Genomic DNA, 15709 nt, shown 5'->3' with positions numbered 1-15709 from the left:
CCACTCTGTAAATGATATAGATTCTCCCAGAAGCAAGAACATAAAACAGCACCAGGTTCTGAGTATTTATTTCAGTTAATGGTAGTTTCCAAGGGAGGACTGAGAAAAGATAGGCATTGCTGTCCACCCTTGGCAAATCACAGCATCACATAAGAGTACTCAGACCTGCTGCTGCCCACTGAGGAGGGGCCTGTTCTCACCAATGGGGCAAGAGCGGAAGACCCTGGGCAGCCGCAGCCAGTGGGTGCTACCACGTGGCAGCTGGGGAAGGGGGAGGGCTGAGCCCTGCTTCAGAAGTCTTCGCCTGATTTGGGAGAAAAAGAAGAAACTGATTAGCAATGGACAAGGGAAACCTACCTGTGCTTCTCCAAAAAAGAGGACACACCCATATCCCAAGTTTACTGGGCCTTGACCCAAGGACCCTCCCCTTCTCACCAATAGGGTTCATCTTATCTTGTTTTTATGGTAACCTCTGTCCATTCCTTTCTCACACTGCAAGCTTCAGTGCTTTGAAGGACCTTGAAGTGCTTTTGAGGACCTTGGCACTCCAGGCCTGGGGATCTGCCCTTCTCACAGGTAGAGGACTCAGTTCACCCAGTTTCCTCCACTCTTGATATTATTAATAACAACAGTCATCAGTATCATCATTTATTGCACTCTCGCTTCAGAACTGGGTGCTTTACCACCATTGTCTCTAATCCTGACAACAGCCCCATAGGGCAGGTATTAGTTTTCCTATTTTTCAGAGGCTCAGAGACATTAAGCTACTTTCCCAAGGTCCCACCAGCAAGACTGCAGCCTGGGTCTGTTTAACTTCCAAGTCTGGGCTCTTTCCTGGATACCAGGCTTCTTCAAAAAAAGTGGTAGTTCCCTCTCCTCTTGAGGAAGAATGAGTGGTGGTAATAAGGGATAAGGAGGTGTGAGCTAGATGGTGGGGCCCTCACCTATATATCAGAGATACAAGCACCATAGCCATCAACACCAGCAAGATGCCCACGAACAGGGGAGCCTGTCCAAGGCCTGCTTCTCGACCTATGAACAGAATCCCAGGCACAGTTTCCGTCAGTGTCTGCTCCCTACCAGATAGCCTCTTCCTGTTCCCCCCTTCTCCCTACTTCTTATCCAAGTACATACCGGGCATTACAAGCTGCGTGCTGACCATCGCGAGGCTGTTAGCATCAGCCAAAGACACATTGAGGCAGTAGGTCCCTGAGCCACCCTTCAGTGCTTGGTGCAAAACTAGCTGGCAGGCTGGGCTGGGTGGCACAGGCTGACATAGCCGCTGGGCAGGGGGCTGGCACCCTGGAGATGAGATGTCCATACAGGCTTCCTTGGGCAGCCTGCGAAAGGTGTCAGCTTAGGTCAGGGCAACTGGGAGGGAACATTAGACACCAGAGAGTGGGGCAACAGTCAACCCAAGAGTTCTCAGGATAACCAGTGGGACACTCACCCGCCTTGGCAAGACACGGTCAGCTCAAATGCATCTCCTTCACTGGATGGCACAGCCTGCAGGATCTCAGCACTCTCAATACCCTCTGCAAAGTTGCAAGATTTTAAGTCTGGGTACAATGTGGGATTCCTCTACCAGGCCTCCCCAAAGGCCCACAGACAGGAAAGCCCTAGGGCTACTTCCCCAATCCCATCCTCATGCCTTCAAGATAAAAACCCTGGGATCTGGATATTCTTGTCCAGGTGAGTAACTCCTTCCAAGGTATGCTTCCACTGGTCAGTCTTAGGCGGTACACACCTCCCTCCACCAGCCCCCAAAGTAGTCAAGACTCACGGACAATGTCCAGGGTGAGAGAAAAGGAGCCATATCGATACAGCACACAATCCAGGGGGGTTTGTCGCTTTACCAGGATTAAGGTAGCTGCACCATCCGGCAGGGGGCTCTGGGAGCCTGGCAGGAGAGGATTGAAGAGGCAAAGTCAAGAGACAAATGACTCACCTGGAAGTAGAGGCCACGCAAGCATTTTTCCAGGTACAGCCAGAGCTATTGCACCCGGGCTTGGCATCAGGCAAGGCCTGGAAAATCTCATTTTACAGATAAGGAAACTGAAGCCCCAGAGGAGGAACGAGCACCCCAGAGCCACACAATTAGGAGTAGCACTGGAGTTTTAAGAAACCCCAAATGCTTATCATACTCCACACTGTGCTGGGTCCTGATCTAGACACTCGACAAAAGTTAACTCTTCCACGTGCCACCAGGTCATTCCTACCTTTTCAGTGTTCCTACCACAATTTCAGGTTGACCTGCTTTGGGAAAGGAATCCAGGGGTGGTAAGTGGTGCCAGAATCTAAGACGGAATCCTATGCATTTATACTTGCACAGAAAGAGATACAAATTACTATGTAAATGACCACAGTCTGTTCCCTGGCAGAAGCCTCAGGGAACAGCTCTCCTGAGACACAGAGAAGCAATAAGCTCTCTCCCAGTGGCCGAGGGGCAGACCCTGGTTTTCTTAACTCCAGATGGATTCCATGTTCTTAAGAGGGACTTGAGGGCTTAATAACAGTGAGAACTCTGATGAAACTCCATTGCTAAGCAAAGGATTGGGTAACATCTGGGGCCTGGGTAAGTAGAGTAGCTCTTTAGAGTAGTGACAAATAACCCACCTCAATGAACCTCGTTCACACTGACCCTCTTACCTGTAATACCTTCTGTAGGCACGAATGGGCGGGCATCTGGACCCTCAGGCTCACGGGTGGGTACCTTTCCAGCTGTGGGCTCCACCAGCTCTCTAGTTGTTACCTGTACAACTGTGGTTCCAGAGGGCTCTGCGATTGCCACTTCAGGTGTTGTACGTATGGCCTCTGCAGTGGGCATCTCTACGGGTGTGGTATCTATGACCTCCGAGGTCGGCACCTGCTCAGTTGTAGTACCTATGTCCTCTGTAGTTGGCACCTGTACAGGTGTAGTGCCTGTGACCTCCGTGGTTGGCATCTTCACAGCTGTGGTTCCAGAAGGTTCTGCAGTTGGCACCTGACCAGATGTAGTACCTATGACTTCTGCAGTAGGCACTTCCCCAGCTGTGGTGCCAAGGGCCTCTGCTGTTGGCCCATGCCCATCTGTGGTGACTGGAACTGGGGAGGAGCCACAGGAAGTGAGAGGAATCGCAGCCTGTAACACCACTTGGGCAGTGACTGGGCCAGACTCTAAGTAAGTGTGAGTGACCACAAGTGCCCGAGAGATCAGGGTCCCAGTATCATCTCCGAAGTCCCAGGTGTAGGAGAGGTCGGCCCCAGACAAATAGCCACTGGGGTCATGAAGCCGGAGGGCAAAGGTCAGAGGATGATTTCTCAGGAAGTGCTTGTTCCCTCCATCCAAGGCCTGCAGCTGGGACACGCTCACAGAGAATGGTACCTGGTCTGAGATAGGAGCCAGAAAAGGTGAGAACCAGACCTGGGCCGAGGGAACATTACACACCAACTAAACTCAAGCTGACTGGCCCTTCACTGACTCTAAGCCCCACCTTCTTCTGTCCAGGTCTTCCTGGCTCTGCCCCTTTAAGGTTACATACCATTTCCCCTTTCCCCTCTCCCCTTACTGGTCAGGCCAACCCTCCCCATCTTTTACTGTTCTGTGACTTATTCCTTTGCCCATTCCTAAACCCTTACCAGTAATGGTGAAGGCTGAGCAGGAGTGAGCAAGGGGCACGTAGCTCTGGGACTCCCGGCGGTGGTAGACAGTCACTTCCATGGTATGTGTGCCCAGCATTGCCTTGCCTGTCACAATGCTCAGTCCCGACACTGGGCCCCCCAGAACTTGCCAGTACTGGCCTGAGGTTTTTGAAAAGAAAAGCAAGGGTCAGGGAGGTACTGATCCAAGGGAACTGAGGGGAAGAATTAGAGACAGGGCAGTACAGAAGGAAGGTCGAGAGAGATGTATTGAGTAGGGGTCAGGAAAGGAGTCCTAATGAGGGGTTCCATGGGATGGCACAACAATTCGGGAAGGGCCCCCAGAAACAATATAGTAGAGAGAGTTGGAGCAGGCTACGTGCTGTGGAAGAGGAAAGAACCATGGGGGCAATAAAGGTTAGGGAAATTCACAGCAAAACAAAAAGGGGATCAGGTAAGAATAAGTGAATCGAAGTGTGGATGACTCACCCCAGGTCTTCCAGACATAAACAAAGCTTCGTGTCTGAGACCCAGGGCCAGATGGGCAGGCCCTCCCATCAGGGAAGATGCAGGTATCATCAGGTACCTGGGGATACACTGGCTCTCCTCCCCACACCTGGCTCCCTGAAAGATCAATACAGAGTCACCCTCAAACCCTGGCATTCCCTTCTGTACACCAAAACTCCTCACATGGCTCCCAGAGAGGGGCTGTGGGAATACTCCTTAGCTACAAAGTACATTCCCCTTGGTATAACCCTTTTGGGTGGCAGCGGGAAGGATGGAAACTGGAATTAAAGATTCATATGTACTTAACGACAGACATAGGAAAGAAATTAGAAGGCCATATATCAAAATATTTAGAGTGGTTTGCTCTAGCTAGTAGGATAAAAACAAAAATAAGAGCCACCAACTAACATTTTTTGAACCTTGCCTTAGCCTAGGGCAGGCATTATGCTAAATTCTTTATATACAATCACATTTTAATCCTTACAACAACTGTTCAAGTAGGTATCATCCCCATTCTACAGATAAGGGAATGGAAGTACAAAACAATTAAGTAACTTGCCCAGGGTCACATATTATTTACAAATTTAAATCCATGTCTGTCTAAATTCTAGGTCCCCTAGGTCTTCTGCCTGCAATTTTGCATGCTATGTATTTTTTTTCTTTTTTCTTTATCTGTGTTTAAAATTTTTTTCTACAACAAATATTATAGAATATGTATATAATTTATTTTTTTAAGAAAAGTAGAAAGGAAGAGAATACTTTTTGAGCTCACTGGGGACACCAGGGAATCTGAGCCCTTAGAGTAAGGTCCTAGAGCAGAGAGGTACTCACCATTGATGATGGTGTTGTTGGCCCAGATGACCTGCCCATCTGGCAGCACCTTTTGGCTTTCAGGGAAGTGCAGGGCGATAGAGAAGGAGGCATTTGCCCCGACCAGTGTAGGGCCATCATTACTGACCTTCAAGGACACCTGGCCACCTGGGAAGGACAGCTGCATTAGCTGAGACTCCTTGTTTTTTTCTCCCCTTATACCTTTCCCCTTCCTATCTTCCGAAGCTCCATTCAACCCAGTTCTTGCTCCTCTACCCACACCCTGCCCTCCCTGGAAATTGCTAAGTTCCCACCTCTCCAGCAATCAGGCCCCTGGATTTCTGTCCACTCTGGATACAGCTGCCTGTTCCAGGGTTTTGTTGTGAGCGGCCTTGAGACACCCAGCCAGTCCTGGTCTCTGGGTCCTAAAAAGAAGGTACAGTGAAGGTCCTAGGATCACGCCTCAGTCCCTTGTCAGGGAATAGCACTGTCCCATGTCACCCTACTCACTCTCACATTCAAAGTGCATCTTAATTTACTAAACACCCACAACGTACCAGGCACTGTAATAGGTACAAAGGACTTAAGGAACGAATAAGACACGGGCACCTGGGTGGCTCAGTCGGTTAAGCATCCGACTTTGGCTTGGGTCATGATCTCACGGTTTGTGAGTTCAAGCCCTGTGTGGGGATCTGTGCTGACAGTTCAGAGCCTGGAGCCCGCTTCAGATTCTGTCTCCCTCTCTCTCTGCCCCTCCCCTGCTCATGTTCTATCTCTCACTCTCTCAAAAACAAATAAACATTAAAAAACAAGAACAAAACCAAAAACAAACAAGACATGACCCTGAAGGGATTCAAGGTAAAGTATTGGAAATAGATACATCCATAAATTATAATAATTGAAGGCACTGTTCAATATGCCCGCATATTGTGAATGTTGTAGACATTCACAAAGTACATGTCTATGTTGTAGACATTCACAAAGTACAACAAAATGACAGATGAGGGGCGCCTGGGTGGCGCAGTCGGTTAAGCGTCCGACTTCAGCCAGGTCACGATCTCGCGGTCCGGGAGTTCGAGCCCCGCGTCGGGCTCTGGGCTGATGGCTCAGAGCCTGGAGCCTGTTTCCGATTCTGTGTCTCCCTCTCTCTCTGCCCCTCCCCCGTTCATGCTCTGTCTCTCTCTGTCCCAAAAATAAATAAACGTTGAAAAAAAAAAAAACCCTTTAAAAAAAAAAAAATGACAGATGAAAAAGATTAGTTCCTCTCTGGTGAATTGGGAAAGACCATCGGCTTGACGAGTTGGCCTGTGGGATAGAACACTCTGAGCAGAAGGACCAGCATGAGCAGATGCATGGAGGCATGTTAGCATGAGGCATGACAGGGACTACCAGTGTGGTTGATGAACACTGTAAGAGATGAGGCCAAGAAAACAAGTGGAGGCCCTGAATGCCAAGCAAAGGAGTTTGGCTTTTATTCTGTAGACAAGACCATGGCAGAAGATTTTGTGTCATTGACATATAATTTCCATGCCAAAAAATTCACCCTTCAGAAGCTTTTTTAATATGATCAGATCTGTATTTTAGAAGGATCATTATAGCAAGCAATGTAGAGGATGGATCAGAGGCAGGCAGAGGTTGGGAGTGAGGACCAAGCAGACAAAATTATTATAACTGACCAAGAGAAAGGTCTGAGAAAAAGGGGTATGAGGGATCTACATATACCTCACCCAGATACAAAAACTATCCTTTTTCTATCCTTTGTTATTGTTGTTTATTTATTTGTTGGCTAAAGTATTTAGAAGTAAATCCCAGACATCTTGTTATTTTAACCCTACAATTTCAGTATATATCTGTAAAAAAATATGAACATTTTCTTGAATCAGCACAATGTCATTTCACACTGGACACAATTATCAAACCCAATTCATATAAAATTTCATGAATATCTAACATGTCTTATGATTTAAAAAAATCAATATCTAAAAAGTAAGCACAATCTTTTTAAGAGGGTCAGGTGGACAAGTATGAACAGAATGTTTCCAAAATACAGTTAGGAGCATAGTAAAAGAAAAAGACTTGAAACTACAGCACAAATGAGGGAAGTCAGATGAAGGAGAAGCTCCTAGAAGTCTGTGAGACCAGGATCTAGAGAAAGAAAGGGGAGACTGGGACATGATATCTATATTTTAGCACAGGAGAAACTATCTTTGCTCCATTTCTAATGTTTACTGGATACCTAGCTGAGTCTGCTTGGGGAGGGGAGATCTGGAATCATTTCATAGAGCATCCTACCACTAGAGCAAGAGAATCATAAGATGCCCCATTCTTTCTTCATTCCCAACCCTCCCTCCTCAGAGCAGCACGGGACATTCCAGACCCTCTCACCACCCACACCCCCACCCCTTGCTCCTGTCACGAGGCCCCAATCCCCCAGAGCCCTTTCATGTGATGCTCAGCTGAGACCCCTCTGCCTGTCTCTTCCAGCCCCAGAACAAAAGCCTGAGCTATGTTCACCCATCCCCATCTCAAAGAGGGGAGGTGGTACCTCCTTACTTTTTCAATCCAATACCACATTCTCTCACTTCTCACTTCAAATACCCTATCCCAGGTACCTAAGTCATTGCCTAAAAGAGTCTCCCACTCGTTTCACTTTTGAAGCCCCTACTTGGACTCACTGCCCTAGGGGCCTCAGGATTAGGGCTACAAAGACCCACTATCCTTGTGCCCTTACAAGCAGATGGTATTATTCTCAGGCTCAGTCCCAGATCTCCACATAGGGAGGGAGCTCAGATGCCCATGTCCTCACTAACTCAAATGGGTGGGAGAAGCCTGAGATATTGCTGGTATCTCCCATAAAGAGGGGAAAAACCAGAGCAGGTGTGCAACCCCAAATTCACACTTGTTCATGGCAATACTCCCCACACTCACCTTCTGTAACCCCCACAGCCAGAAGAGCACTCATCATAACCACATGGAGAAGGCATTTTCTCAGCACCAGATGCATCCTGTTCTTTCTTCCAGCAACCAAAGGCGCTGGGGGGCTAGGGCAAGCCCCTATATAGGAGAGGGGTGCTCATTTGCATAGCCCTTCCTCCTCTCCATCCAGAGGAGTCTTGGGAGGGGCAGGAGGACGAAGAAAGGCAGAACTGACAAGGGATCCTGGTCCCTGAACATCCCGCTACTCAACCACAGTTTCTAGTTTCACTGGGTCGCTCTCTTCTTGACTGGGAAAGAATTGACTGAAGGGCAGGTGCATAACATGTACCTAACACATACGATTCACCATAGGAGAGTGAATCAATCTGTTTTTGTTTTTTTTTAATCAAATCAGGAAATCTTTCAAAAAAAACAAAGACTCTGCATCCCAAAAGAGAGAGTATAGAATAGACAGAGGGCGGAGGCAACTGCATCTCCGGGGCCCAGAAAACCCGTACAATGAGACTCCCAATTTCCTGCTTTTCAAAGGAGGCTCCCTGGGCCAGGTGGAATTTAATCTTAGGGAGAGACACATTTTCCCTACAGGTGGTGAAACGGCGAATTAGAGATCAGGAAATCCCTACAGATTCAGGACACAGGTAGGAAACGCGAGTCCAAATCAGGTACTTGGAAAAAGACATTTTGCTTCCCCACAGAGGCAGAAACTTAAGTATCCTCGTTAATAAACTTGCGTGAGGTGGGGTCATTTGCTGCAGCTAGGCGCGCTGGGCTCGCCCCCCGCCGCTCTGACGTTAACCAATAGGAAGGGCCGGGGGCGGAGCTAGGGAAACGCGGGAAGGAGGGGCGGGGCCTCTGGTGGCGGTAGGGAACTGGAGGGGAGGCGGCAACATTGTTTCAAGTTGGACAAATTGACAAGAGCGAGAAATACACTGCGTTCCATCCCGACCTGGGGCCGCGGAGCTGGGCCCGGTTTTCCCCTCCTCCACCCCCCGAGAGTCGGGGCCCGCCTTTTGCAGGTTTCCCAGGCCCCCGCTCCAGGGCCGGGCTGACCCGACTCGCTAGCGCTTCATGGAGAACTTCCAAAAAGTGGAAAAGATCGGAGAGGGCACGTACGGAGTTGTGTACAAAGCCAAAAACAAGGTGACGGGAGAAGTGGTGGCGCTTAAAAAAATCCGCCTGGACACGTGAGTGGCCTCTGTACCCGGGACTCCTAACTCGGGAGCTCCTTGAGTGCCCCCTGCCCCCACCCCAACAGGCGGGTAGCAGTCCAAGGACCGGAAGGTGGCAGGGAGGGACTTCTTTTTAAGTGGAGAGGTGGGTTGGAGGACAGCGATGGGTTTCCCGGTGGAGAGTGTAGGGCACTTAGACTATATGGGAAACTTCCTCCCCAAAGTCGAGGGATGCCCCCAAATGTGCAATCAGAAAGACTCAGAAAGAGGAAGGAGGCCTCTGAGATGGGATCCAGGACTCCCCGTGGAGTTGGGTTTTGTGGGAACCAGTGAAGAGCACCTTTCTGAATGAAGAGTCCTCCTGACTGCCCCAACCCCACCCTCATCTTAGAATTCTCTACCTCTTTCAAAAGAATGGCAGTTGAACCTCACTGGCCCTTCTAGGGAGGCTGGGTGCTGCTACTCCTATTTTTTTCCCTGTTTCCTTCTCTCTTCTTTACCTCCACCAGGAGGTACCCACCTACCGCTGGGAAAAGAAGAATAATGACCTTAATATATCCCCTGTCCAAAGGCGAATTAACTCCTACAGCACCCTTTCTCTTCTCTCACTTCCCTAGGGGATGCTGGGGTGGTGTCTCATTGGGAAGAAAAGAATGACTGAGCTGGGGGAAAAGGAGTGTTTGTAACCACATTCCTATCTCTGCTTTCTCCACCTCTCCAAGTGAGACAGAGGGTGTACCCAGTACTGCTATACGAGAGATTTCTCTGCTTAAGGAGCTTAACCACCCTAACATTGTCAAGTAAGTATATCTGGGAGGTGTTCTGACAGTAAAGGAGGTGTTCTTGTCTGTGTAGCCTGGGTATTATTCTTCCTCACCTCCATTCCTGGACCTCCCTTCCCTAGGCTGCTGGATGTCATCCACACAGAAAACAAACTCTACCTAGTTTTTGAGTTTCTGCACCAGGATCTGAAGAAATTCATGGATGCCTCTGCTTTGACTGGCATTCCTCTTCCCCTCATCAAGGTAATCCTTCTCATTAACTCCTCCCCAGCATGGGCATGTTTTGGGGGGACTGAAGGCACGCTGTGCAGACTGAGTGATGATTTGTGATCTTGGCTTCCTTCCCAGCCCTCATCCCCCTGCACACACAGACACAACACACACACCCCTTTCTTTTGTGGCTCTCCCACTGCTCATTATGTTTATTAACCCTAGGGCTGGGTAGGAGAATCAAAGAAGTTGAAACTCTAGTGAGTCAACTTCATAGCTCAGGTGGAAGGTCAGATGAAACTCAGATAAATGGGACTTGAGGGCACTTGGTAGGTTCCTCCAAGAAGCCCTTCCACCTGTTTGGTAGGAGAAATAGCCAGTGAGTTTCTGTTGTCTGTTTTAGGGCTGGGTTCTTTACTCCCCGAGTTATTTTCAATCTCTCAACAAACGTTTATTCAATGCACATTTATTGAACACCTTCAATGTATTAGGTACAGGATATGGAAAAGGGATGCAAAACTGAAGAAGAAGACCTGGTCCTTATCTTCACTAGACTGATAGTCCAATGGGAGATATAGTTTACAAACATGTAATTATAATCTAATATAGTAAAAGGCTTTGGTAGAGCTTTGCAGGCACAGAGCAGATCTAGTAGCTCACTGTGGTAGAGAAAGTTTTCTCTCTCTCCTTTGTCAGAGCTATCTGTTCCAGCTGCTCCAGGGCCTAGCCTTCTGCCATTCTCATCGGGTTCTGCACCGAGACCTCAAACCTCAGAATCTGCTTATCAACGCAGAGGGGGCCATCAAGCTAGCAGACTTTGGACTAGCCAGAGCCTTTGGAGTACCTGTTCGTACTTATACCCATGAGGTGAGACCCTCTCTGCATTTCTTCTCTGAACTTCCTGGGAGGTGTTAACAAGAACATTCACAAAATTTTAAACATCTCTGGCCAGCAGTTTCTCTCTCACTACACGGAAAGTATCTCTGGCACTCCAAGAGGTTTTAGAGTATGCACCAAGTTCCAGTTGTGGGGCTAACTGGGCTTTGATAGATGCCAAGCCAGGAGAGCTGGATGGCACACTATTAAAATTATGAGCACTTTTCTCAAGTTTTCCAGGAAGGTTGTAAATTCTGGGTTCAGAAAATATGGTCCCCAGAGACTAACTCTGGTCTAAGAAGTTGTATGTAGTCATCTATACTTAGGGAAAGTCAGAAAGATGGGAAAGATGGAGGGAGAGAGGCTGCTTGTTAACAGGCTGAGAGTTAGCAGAGTAACACTGAAAAGCTGAGATATGGGAATCACCATGCCCCACGCACCGCCCTTCCCCTTCCTGCTCTTGTCCCCAGGTGGTGACCCTGTGGTACCGAGCACCTGAAATCCTTCTGGGCTGCAAGTACTACTCCACAGCTGTAGATATCTGGAGCCTGGGCTGCATCTTTGCTGAGATGGTACGGAGGCAAGCCCGAGTTCCACCCAGCTCACTCCCCCACATTCAAGAACAACAGAACTGTTTCTTGGCCTAGACTCATGGCCATTCTATATTATCACAGGGTTCCTTCTCTAGGGTAGCACCAAGGTGGGTAGGGGGAAAGGATAGGACTGTTGTCCCTGATGTCAACCACAATGTTAGTGTATCCTCAAACAGCCTTAGCATCCAATACACATCTCTTATACCCGAATTGAGCGAAATTATTTCTGCAGCTGTTTTTAGTCTGCATATACTTGGGAGAATGAGTACCAATTTACTGCCTCCTTCATTTGGCCTGTAGACCTTCTTGTAGGGTTCCAGGATTATGATGAAGTCAACTATGTTCACCTTACTCATACTTTTATTTAAACTGCGGGCTTAAATCATGTCCTCCCCGACCTCTGGCTTTTCAGTTTGAAAGATCCCTGAGGCCCAGACTTTTCTGGGAGCTCTCATTTTCTTTAATATAACAGTGGAGTGGGCTGAGTTTTCAAATCAAATCAGCAATTTGTTTTATGGTCCTTTATCTGGGTTGTAACTGGGGGCTTGGAGACCATTAACCTATATATAAAATGTGCATTTATCCCCCAATACATTACCTTACAATTGCCCATATTCCTCTCTCAATTCATCAAAAAATATTTGTTAAGCACCTAGTGTGTACCCAGCACCATGCTAGGTGCTGTGGGGAACACAGAAGAAATGGAAGACACAGTCTCTGCCCGCTGTGCTCCTATCTAGAAGTGGCTGCATCACAAGGAGGGGGGATGACCGCAGTGTCTACCCCACACCCCGTGAGTGGCTTGGGATCCCTTTGCTACATGTCAGTGGCACCCCAGACATTCACCCCCTCCCAGCCCTACCCAGCCTTGGGGATCTGCAAAGGCATGGTTGGGGGAAGGAAGGAGGGGGCGAGGAGACAGATGAAGGGACTTCATTGTCTCAGGCTCTGTGTGACTGACCCCATGAAAGGCCCTGGGGAGGGAGTCATGGGGCCCTCCTGACCTTCCACTGCCTGTGGGAACCTCCGGTGCACAGGGAGCAGCTTTGACTGACATCAGTGCGGGTCTTGGCCTTTTTTCTTTACCCATTTTCAGGTGACCCGCCGAGCCCTATTTCCTGGAGATTCCGAAATCGACCAACTCTTCCGGATCTTCCGGACTCTGGGGACCCCAGATGAAGTGGTTTGGCCAGGAGTTACTTCTATGCCTGATTATAAGCCGAGTTTCCCCAAGTGGGCCCGGCAAGATTTTAGCAAAGTTGTTCCTCCCTTGGATGAAGATGGACGGAGCTTGCTGTCGGTGAGAGTTGGGGGTGGGCACCCATTTCCTCTCATTTACTCCCCCAGGGCAGGTTTTTTTCCAGGATGTAGGAAGGATGAGACCCTGGACTCTGGGTCTTGGCATTTCCTTAGTCCCTGCTTCTCTCTCCCTGTTGGCACACCCATTCAGATGTAGGGAGGAGGGAATTGGGAACCCTGCTTGGGTAAAAGGAATTCTGCTTTCCTGATTTCTCGGAACACCTGCTGCCCATTTAGTCCAATGTCACATCACTGAAGTCAGCATACATCTTTCCCTCCAGCAAATGCTGCACTACGACCCCAACAAGCGGATTTCGGCAAAGGCAGCTCTGGCTCACCCTTTCTTCCAGGATGTGACCAAGCCAGTGCCCCACCTTCGACTCTGATGTCCTACCCCAGTCTCACCCTGTCCTCCAGTGGGGGCCTGATCTGCCTTGGCCCTGGGCTATTTACCCTCTGATCTTGTCTGGCTGTCTTAACACCTCCCCCTCTTAGCCAGCCAACTCTGAGGATATAAGGGGTGGAGAAGAGAAATAGGTGAAAATGAAAGGAAGCTTCAGTATTAGATGCACTTAAGTCCCTCCACCACCCTCTCCCCCTCTTCTTAGTCATTGCTGAGGAGGGCTGGTATTTAAAAAGAAAAGAAAAGACTGCCCTCCACATAGGGCTTGCCATCCCAATCTCTGAAAGCCCTGAAAATTATTATTTCCTGTGTTCGGGATGACAGACACCCCAAGCCTCGCCTCGGCCACTGCGTTTATAAGGTCAACTGATAGCAGAGAACCTAAGTTGGGACTTTAGAAAACCAAGCAAAACAAAACAGAGGGAGGGGCCTGTTTTAAAGAATTAGGTTAAAAAATAGATCCAACCAGTTTATACCCTAATTTTAGTGTTTCATCTCACCTAACAGTCTGGGAGACTCAAGACTCCCAGTCTCTGCAGTCTTGATGAGACTGCAGTAGAAACAATTGCCCCTAGTCCCTCTATCTGTCCCAACTATGGGCAAGAGGTATCTGGGAGGCTCTAGGACAGGGATTGTACTTCACCGTGGCCTTATGGGGCAAGTAAAAGTTGTCTGAATTTTTCTCTTCCTTTTAAGACTCTTGGTTCTTCACATGCCAGGTCCCATCTTCCTCTGAAGGCTACCCCCATAGGAGTGGAAGTTAGAGTTTAGACATCATTTTGAAAATGCTGACGCTTTTTTAGGGCTGTGACTGAGTGAGGGCATTGGGAAAATTTTTTTCTTTAAAAGAAGGATGAACAATTATATTTATATTTCAGGTTATAGTGTTTTTTAAGTGGGAATGGGTGGATTTGTTGCCATGTGCACCTTGGGGTTTTGTAATGCAAATGTTTTAAAGAAAGTATTTTTTTTCTTTTTTTGATGTTTGTCTCCCTTCTCCCACCTCTTGTCTTCGAGTGTTCATGCTATTAACATTATTTGTAATTTAGTTTGTGATTCATTAAAAACAAAAGTTCCTAGTTTTATAGTTCATCTCTTTCCTCCTTTACTTAGGTGTATTTATTTACACAAAGAATGATGTGTGAGAGAGAATATGAATGTGTATATGTGATAGTTGGTTTCAGAGCTCCCCTCTTCCTAATCTCTGTGCAGGGCTATCCACCTCACCCCATCACCCCAGTTTAGCTTCTATTATGCAATTGGGATAGTGCCCAGGGTGGACAAAATGGGAATTACTGCCCCATTTTACGGCCGGGTTAATGGAAGCCTACTTCATTTTCCCCACGAACCTGAATCATCCCCTACCACACACATGTACATACAGGGCGGCAGTTCCTGGATTTCAGAGGTTTAGGAGGGACTTAGGAGCAGCAATGTGGTTGGAAGTGGGCTCCGTGGGAATTCGCCTTGACACTGCATTTCCCAGGAAGCTCGTCGTTTTTCCTTTTTTTTTTTTTTTTTTTTTTATTTTTTTTCAACGTTTATTTATTTTTGGGACAGAGAGAGACAGAGCATGAACGGGGGAGGGGCAGAGAGAGAGGGAGACACAGAATCGGAAACAGGCTCCAGGCTCTGAGCCATCAGCCCAGAGCCTGACGTGGGGCTCGAACTCACGGACCGCGAGATCGTGACCTGGCTGAAGTCGGACGCTTAACCGACTGCACCACCCAGGCGCCCCTCGTCGTTTTTCCTTTTTGTTGCGTATCACAGTTTTCTAAAGATACTTTAATCACATTTACATATAGTTCAGAATATATAAATTGTCTGTATGAAAAATCATTAAGGGGGCTAACGTCCCCCCAAGCTACCACTTCCTGGGAGTTGCCACTGTCTCAACCCCACCAAAAAACATCTCAGACCGCCGGCGCGAGCCACCCGCAAAATTCCTGTCTCTGGGGCCCCACAAAAAGGAGGACGCACCGACGTGAGCTATACTTTAATTCCCGGACTCCGGGTCCTTAGGTGAGATATTTCTCTTTACGCCGCCAATTTGTCATAAAGGGCGGGGAGCTAGAGTCAGCCCCCGCCAAATTCGGGGGGGAGGGGCGAAGGTCAGTAGCGGCCTTCCTAAGGCTACTTTCAACCCGCCTTGCCTGCCATTCAAGTTCCGAATTTTCCCAGTACTGGTTAAGTCTTCACTTGGACCCGCCTCCATCACTCACCTGATTAGATGTTTATGAGTCAGAAGGCGGGGTCATGAGGGCGTCGAGATGTTATTGGTTGATATGTACGCCTGTCAGCAATGAACCGCCCCCTGTCTCAGAAAGCTAGCTCTTTACTGGCTCCACACCTCGTCCATCTTCGAGGTTTCCCTCTCTATATTGGTCCGGAGCCCCGCCTGTCCAGTCCCTCGCTGGTACCCGTTGGTGACGGCACCGGAAGAGGCCCGCCTTTCTCCAGAGGATTGGCGGATTAGTGCACACATCGCCCACCCTTGGTGGTAGG

General features: G+C 48.5%; 2 protein-coding genes across 5 annotated transcripts; one reads left to right on the top strand and one right to left on the bottom strand.

The window, feature by feature from the left end:
* Window positions 1–51: 51 nt before the first annotated feature.
* PMEL (premelanosome protein) lies at window positions 52–7989 on the bottom strand. 2 transcript variants are annotated; one of them, XM_040491786.1, is made up of 11 exons: window positions 7864–7989; window positions 5250–5360; window positions 4957–5103; window positions 4108–4242; window positions 3619–3780; window positions 2650–3369; window positions 1784–1900; window positions 1451–1535; window positions 1135–1340; window positions 945–1032; window positions 52–304 (listed from the first exon to the last, which is right to left on the bottom strand). In XM_040491786.1, the coding sequence occupies exons 1-11, from the start codon at window positions 7937–7939 to the stop codon at window positions 160–162; spliced, it is 1992 nt and encodes a 663-aa protein (XP_040347720.1). In that variant the 5' UTR covers window positions 7940–7989; the 3' UTR covers window positions 52–159. The 2 variants fall into 2 exon arrangements, with proteins under 2 accessions (XP_040347720.1, XP_040347721.1); XM_040491787.1 differs by lacking the exon at window positions 945–1032 and having other exon boundaries at window positions 165–304.
* Window positions 7990–8720: 731 nt separating this feature from the next.
* Window positions 8721–14294, top strand: CDK2 (cyclin dependent kinase 2). Of its 3 annotated transcripts, XM_040491779.1 has the most exons (8): window positions 8721–9056; window positions 9764–9841; window positions 9946–10066; window positions 10730–10900; window positions 11380–11481; window positions 12152–12295; window positions 12599–12802; window positions 13083–14294. In XM_040491779.1, the coding sequence occupies exons 1-8, from the start codon at window positions 8941–8943 to the stop codon at window positions 13185–13187; spliced, it is 1041 nt and encodes a 346-aa protein (XP_040347713.1). In that variant the 5' UTR covers window positions 8721–8940; the 3' UTR covers window positions 13188–14294. The 3 variants fall into 3 exon arrangements, with proteins under 3 accessions (XP_040347713.1, XP_040347714.1, XP_040347715.1); XM_040491780.1 differs by lacking the exon at window positions 12152–12295 and having other exon boundaries at window positions 8722–9056; XM_040491781.1 differs by lacking the exons at window positions 11380–11481; window positions 12152–12295 and having other exon boundaries at window positions 8722–9056.
* The last annotated feature ends 1415 nt before the right edge of the window (window positions 14295–15709 follow it).

Source organism: Herpailurus yagouaroundi, unplaced genomic scaffold (assembly GCF_014898765.1).
Source record: "Herpailurus yagouaroundi ecotype Mexico unplaced genomic scaffold, PumYag 182, whole genome shotgun sequence".
Lineage (NCBI taxonomy): Eukaryota > Metazoa > Chordata > Mammalia > Carnivora > Felidae > Herpailurus > Herpailurus yagouaroundi.
The sequence above is the reverse complement of the archived record's forward strand: the minus strand, read 5'-3'. Positions and strand labels throughout refer to the sequence as shown.

Bases quoted from the DNA above. Each gene is read 5' to 3' on its own strand.
- CDK2 (XM_040491779.1), top strand. From the start codon at position 8,941: ATGGAGAACTTCCAAAAAGTGGAAAAGATCGGAGAGGGCACGTACGGA. The intron at 10,901-11,379 runs GTGAGACCCTCT...TCTTGTCCCCAG, and splicing joins TTCGTACTTATACCCATGAG to GTGGTGACCCTGTGGTACCG. The intron at 11,482-12,151 runs GTACGGAGGCAA...ATATTTGTTAAG, and splicing joins GCTGCATCTTTGCTGAGATG to CACCTAGTGTGTACCCAGCA.
- PMEL (XM_040491786.1), bottom strand. From the start codon at position 7,939: ATGCATCTGGTGCTGAGAAAATGCCTTCTCCATGTGGTTATGATGAGT. The intron at 3,781-4,107 runs GTGAGTCATCCA...CAAAAACCTCAG, and splicing joins TTATGTCTGGAAGACCTGGG to GCCAGTACTGGCAAGTTCTG. The intron at 1,901-2,649 runs GTAAGAGGGTCA...CTCTCCTGCCAG, and splicing joins GCCTACAGAAGGTATTACAG to GCTCCCAGAGCCCCCTGCCG.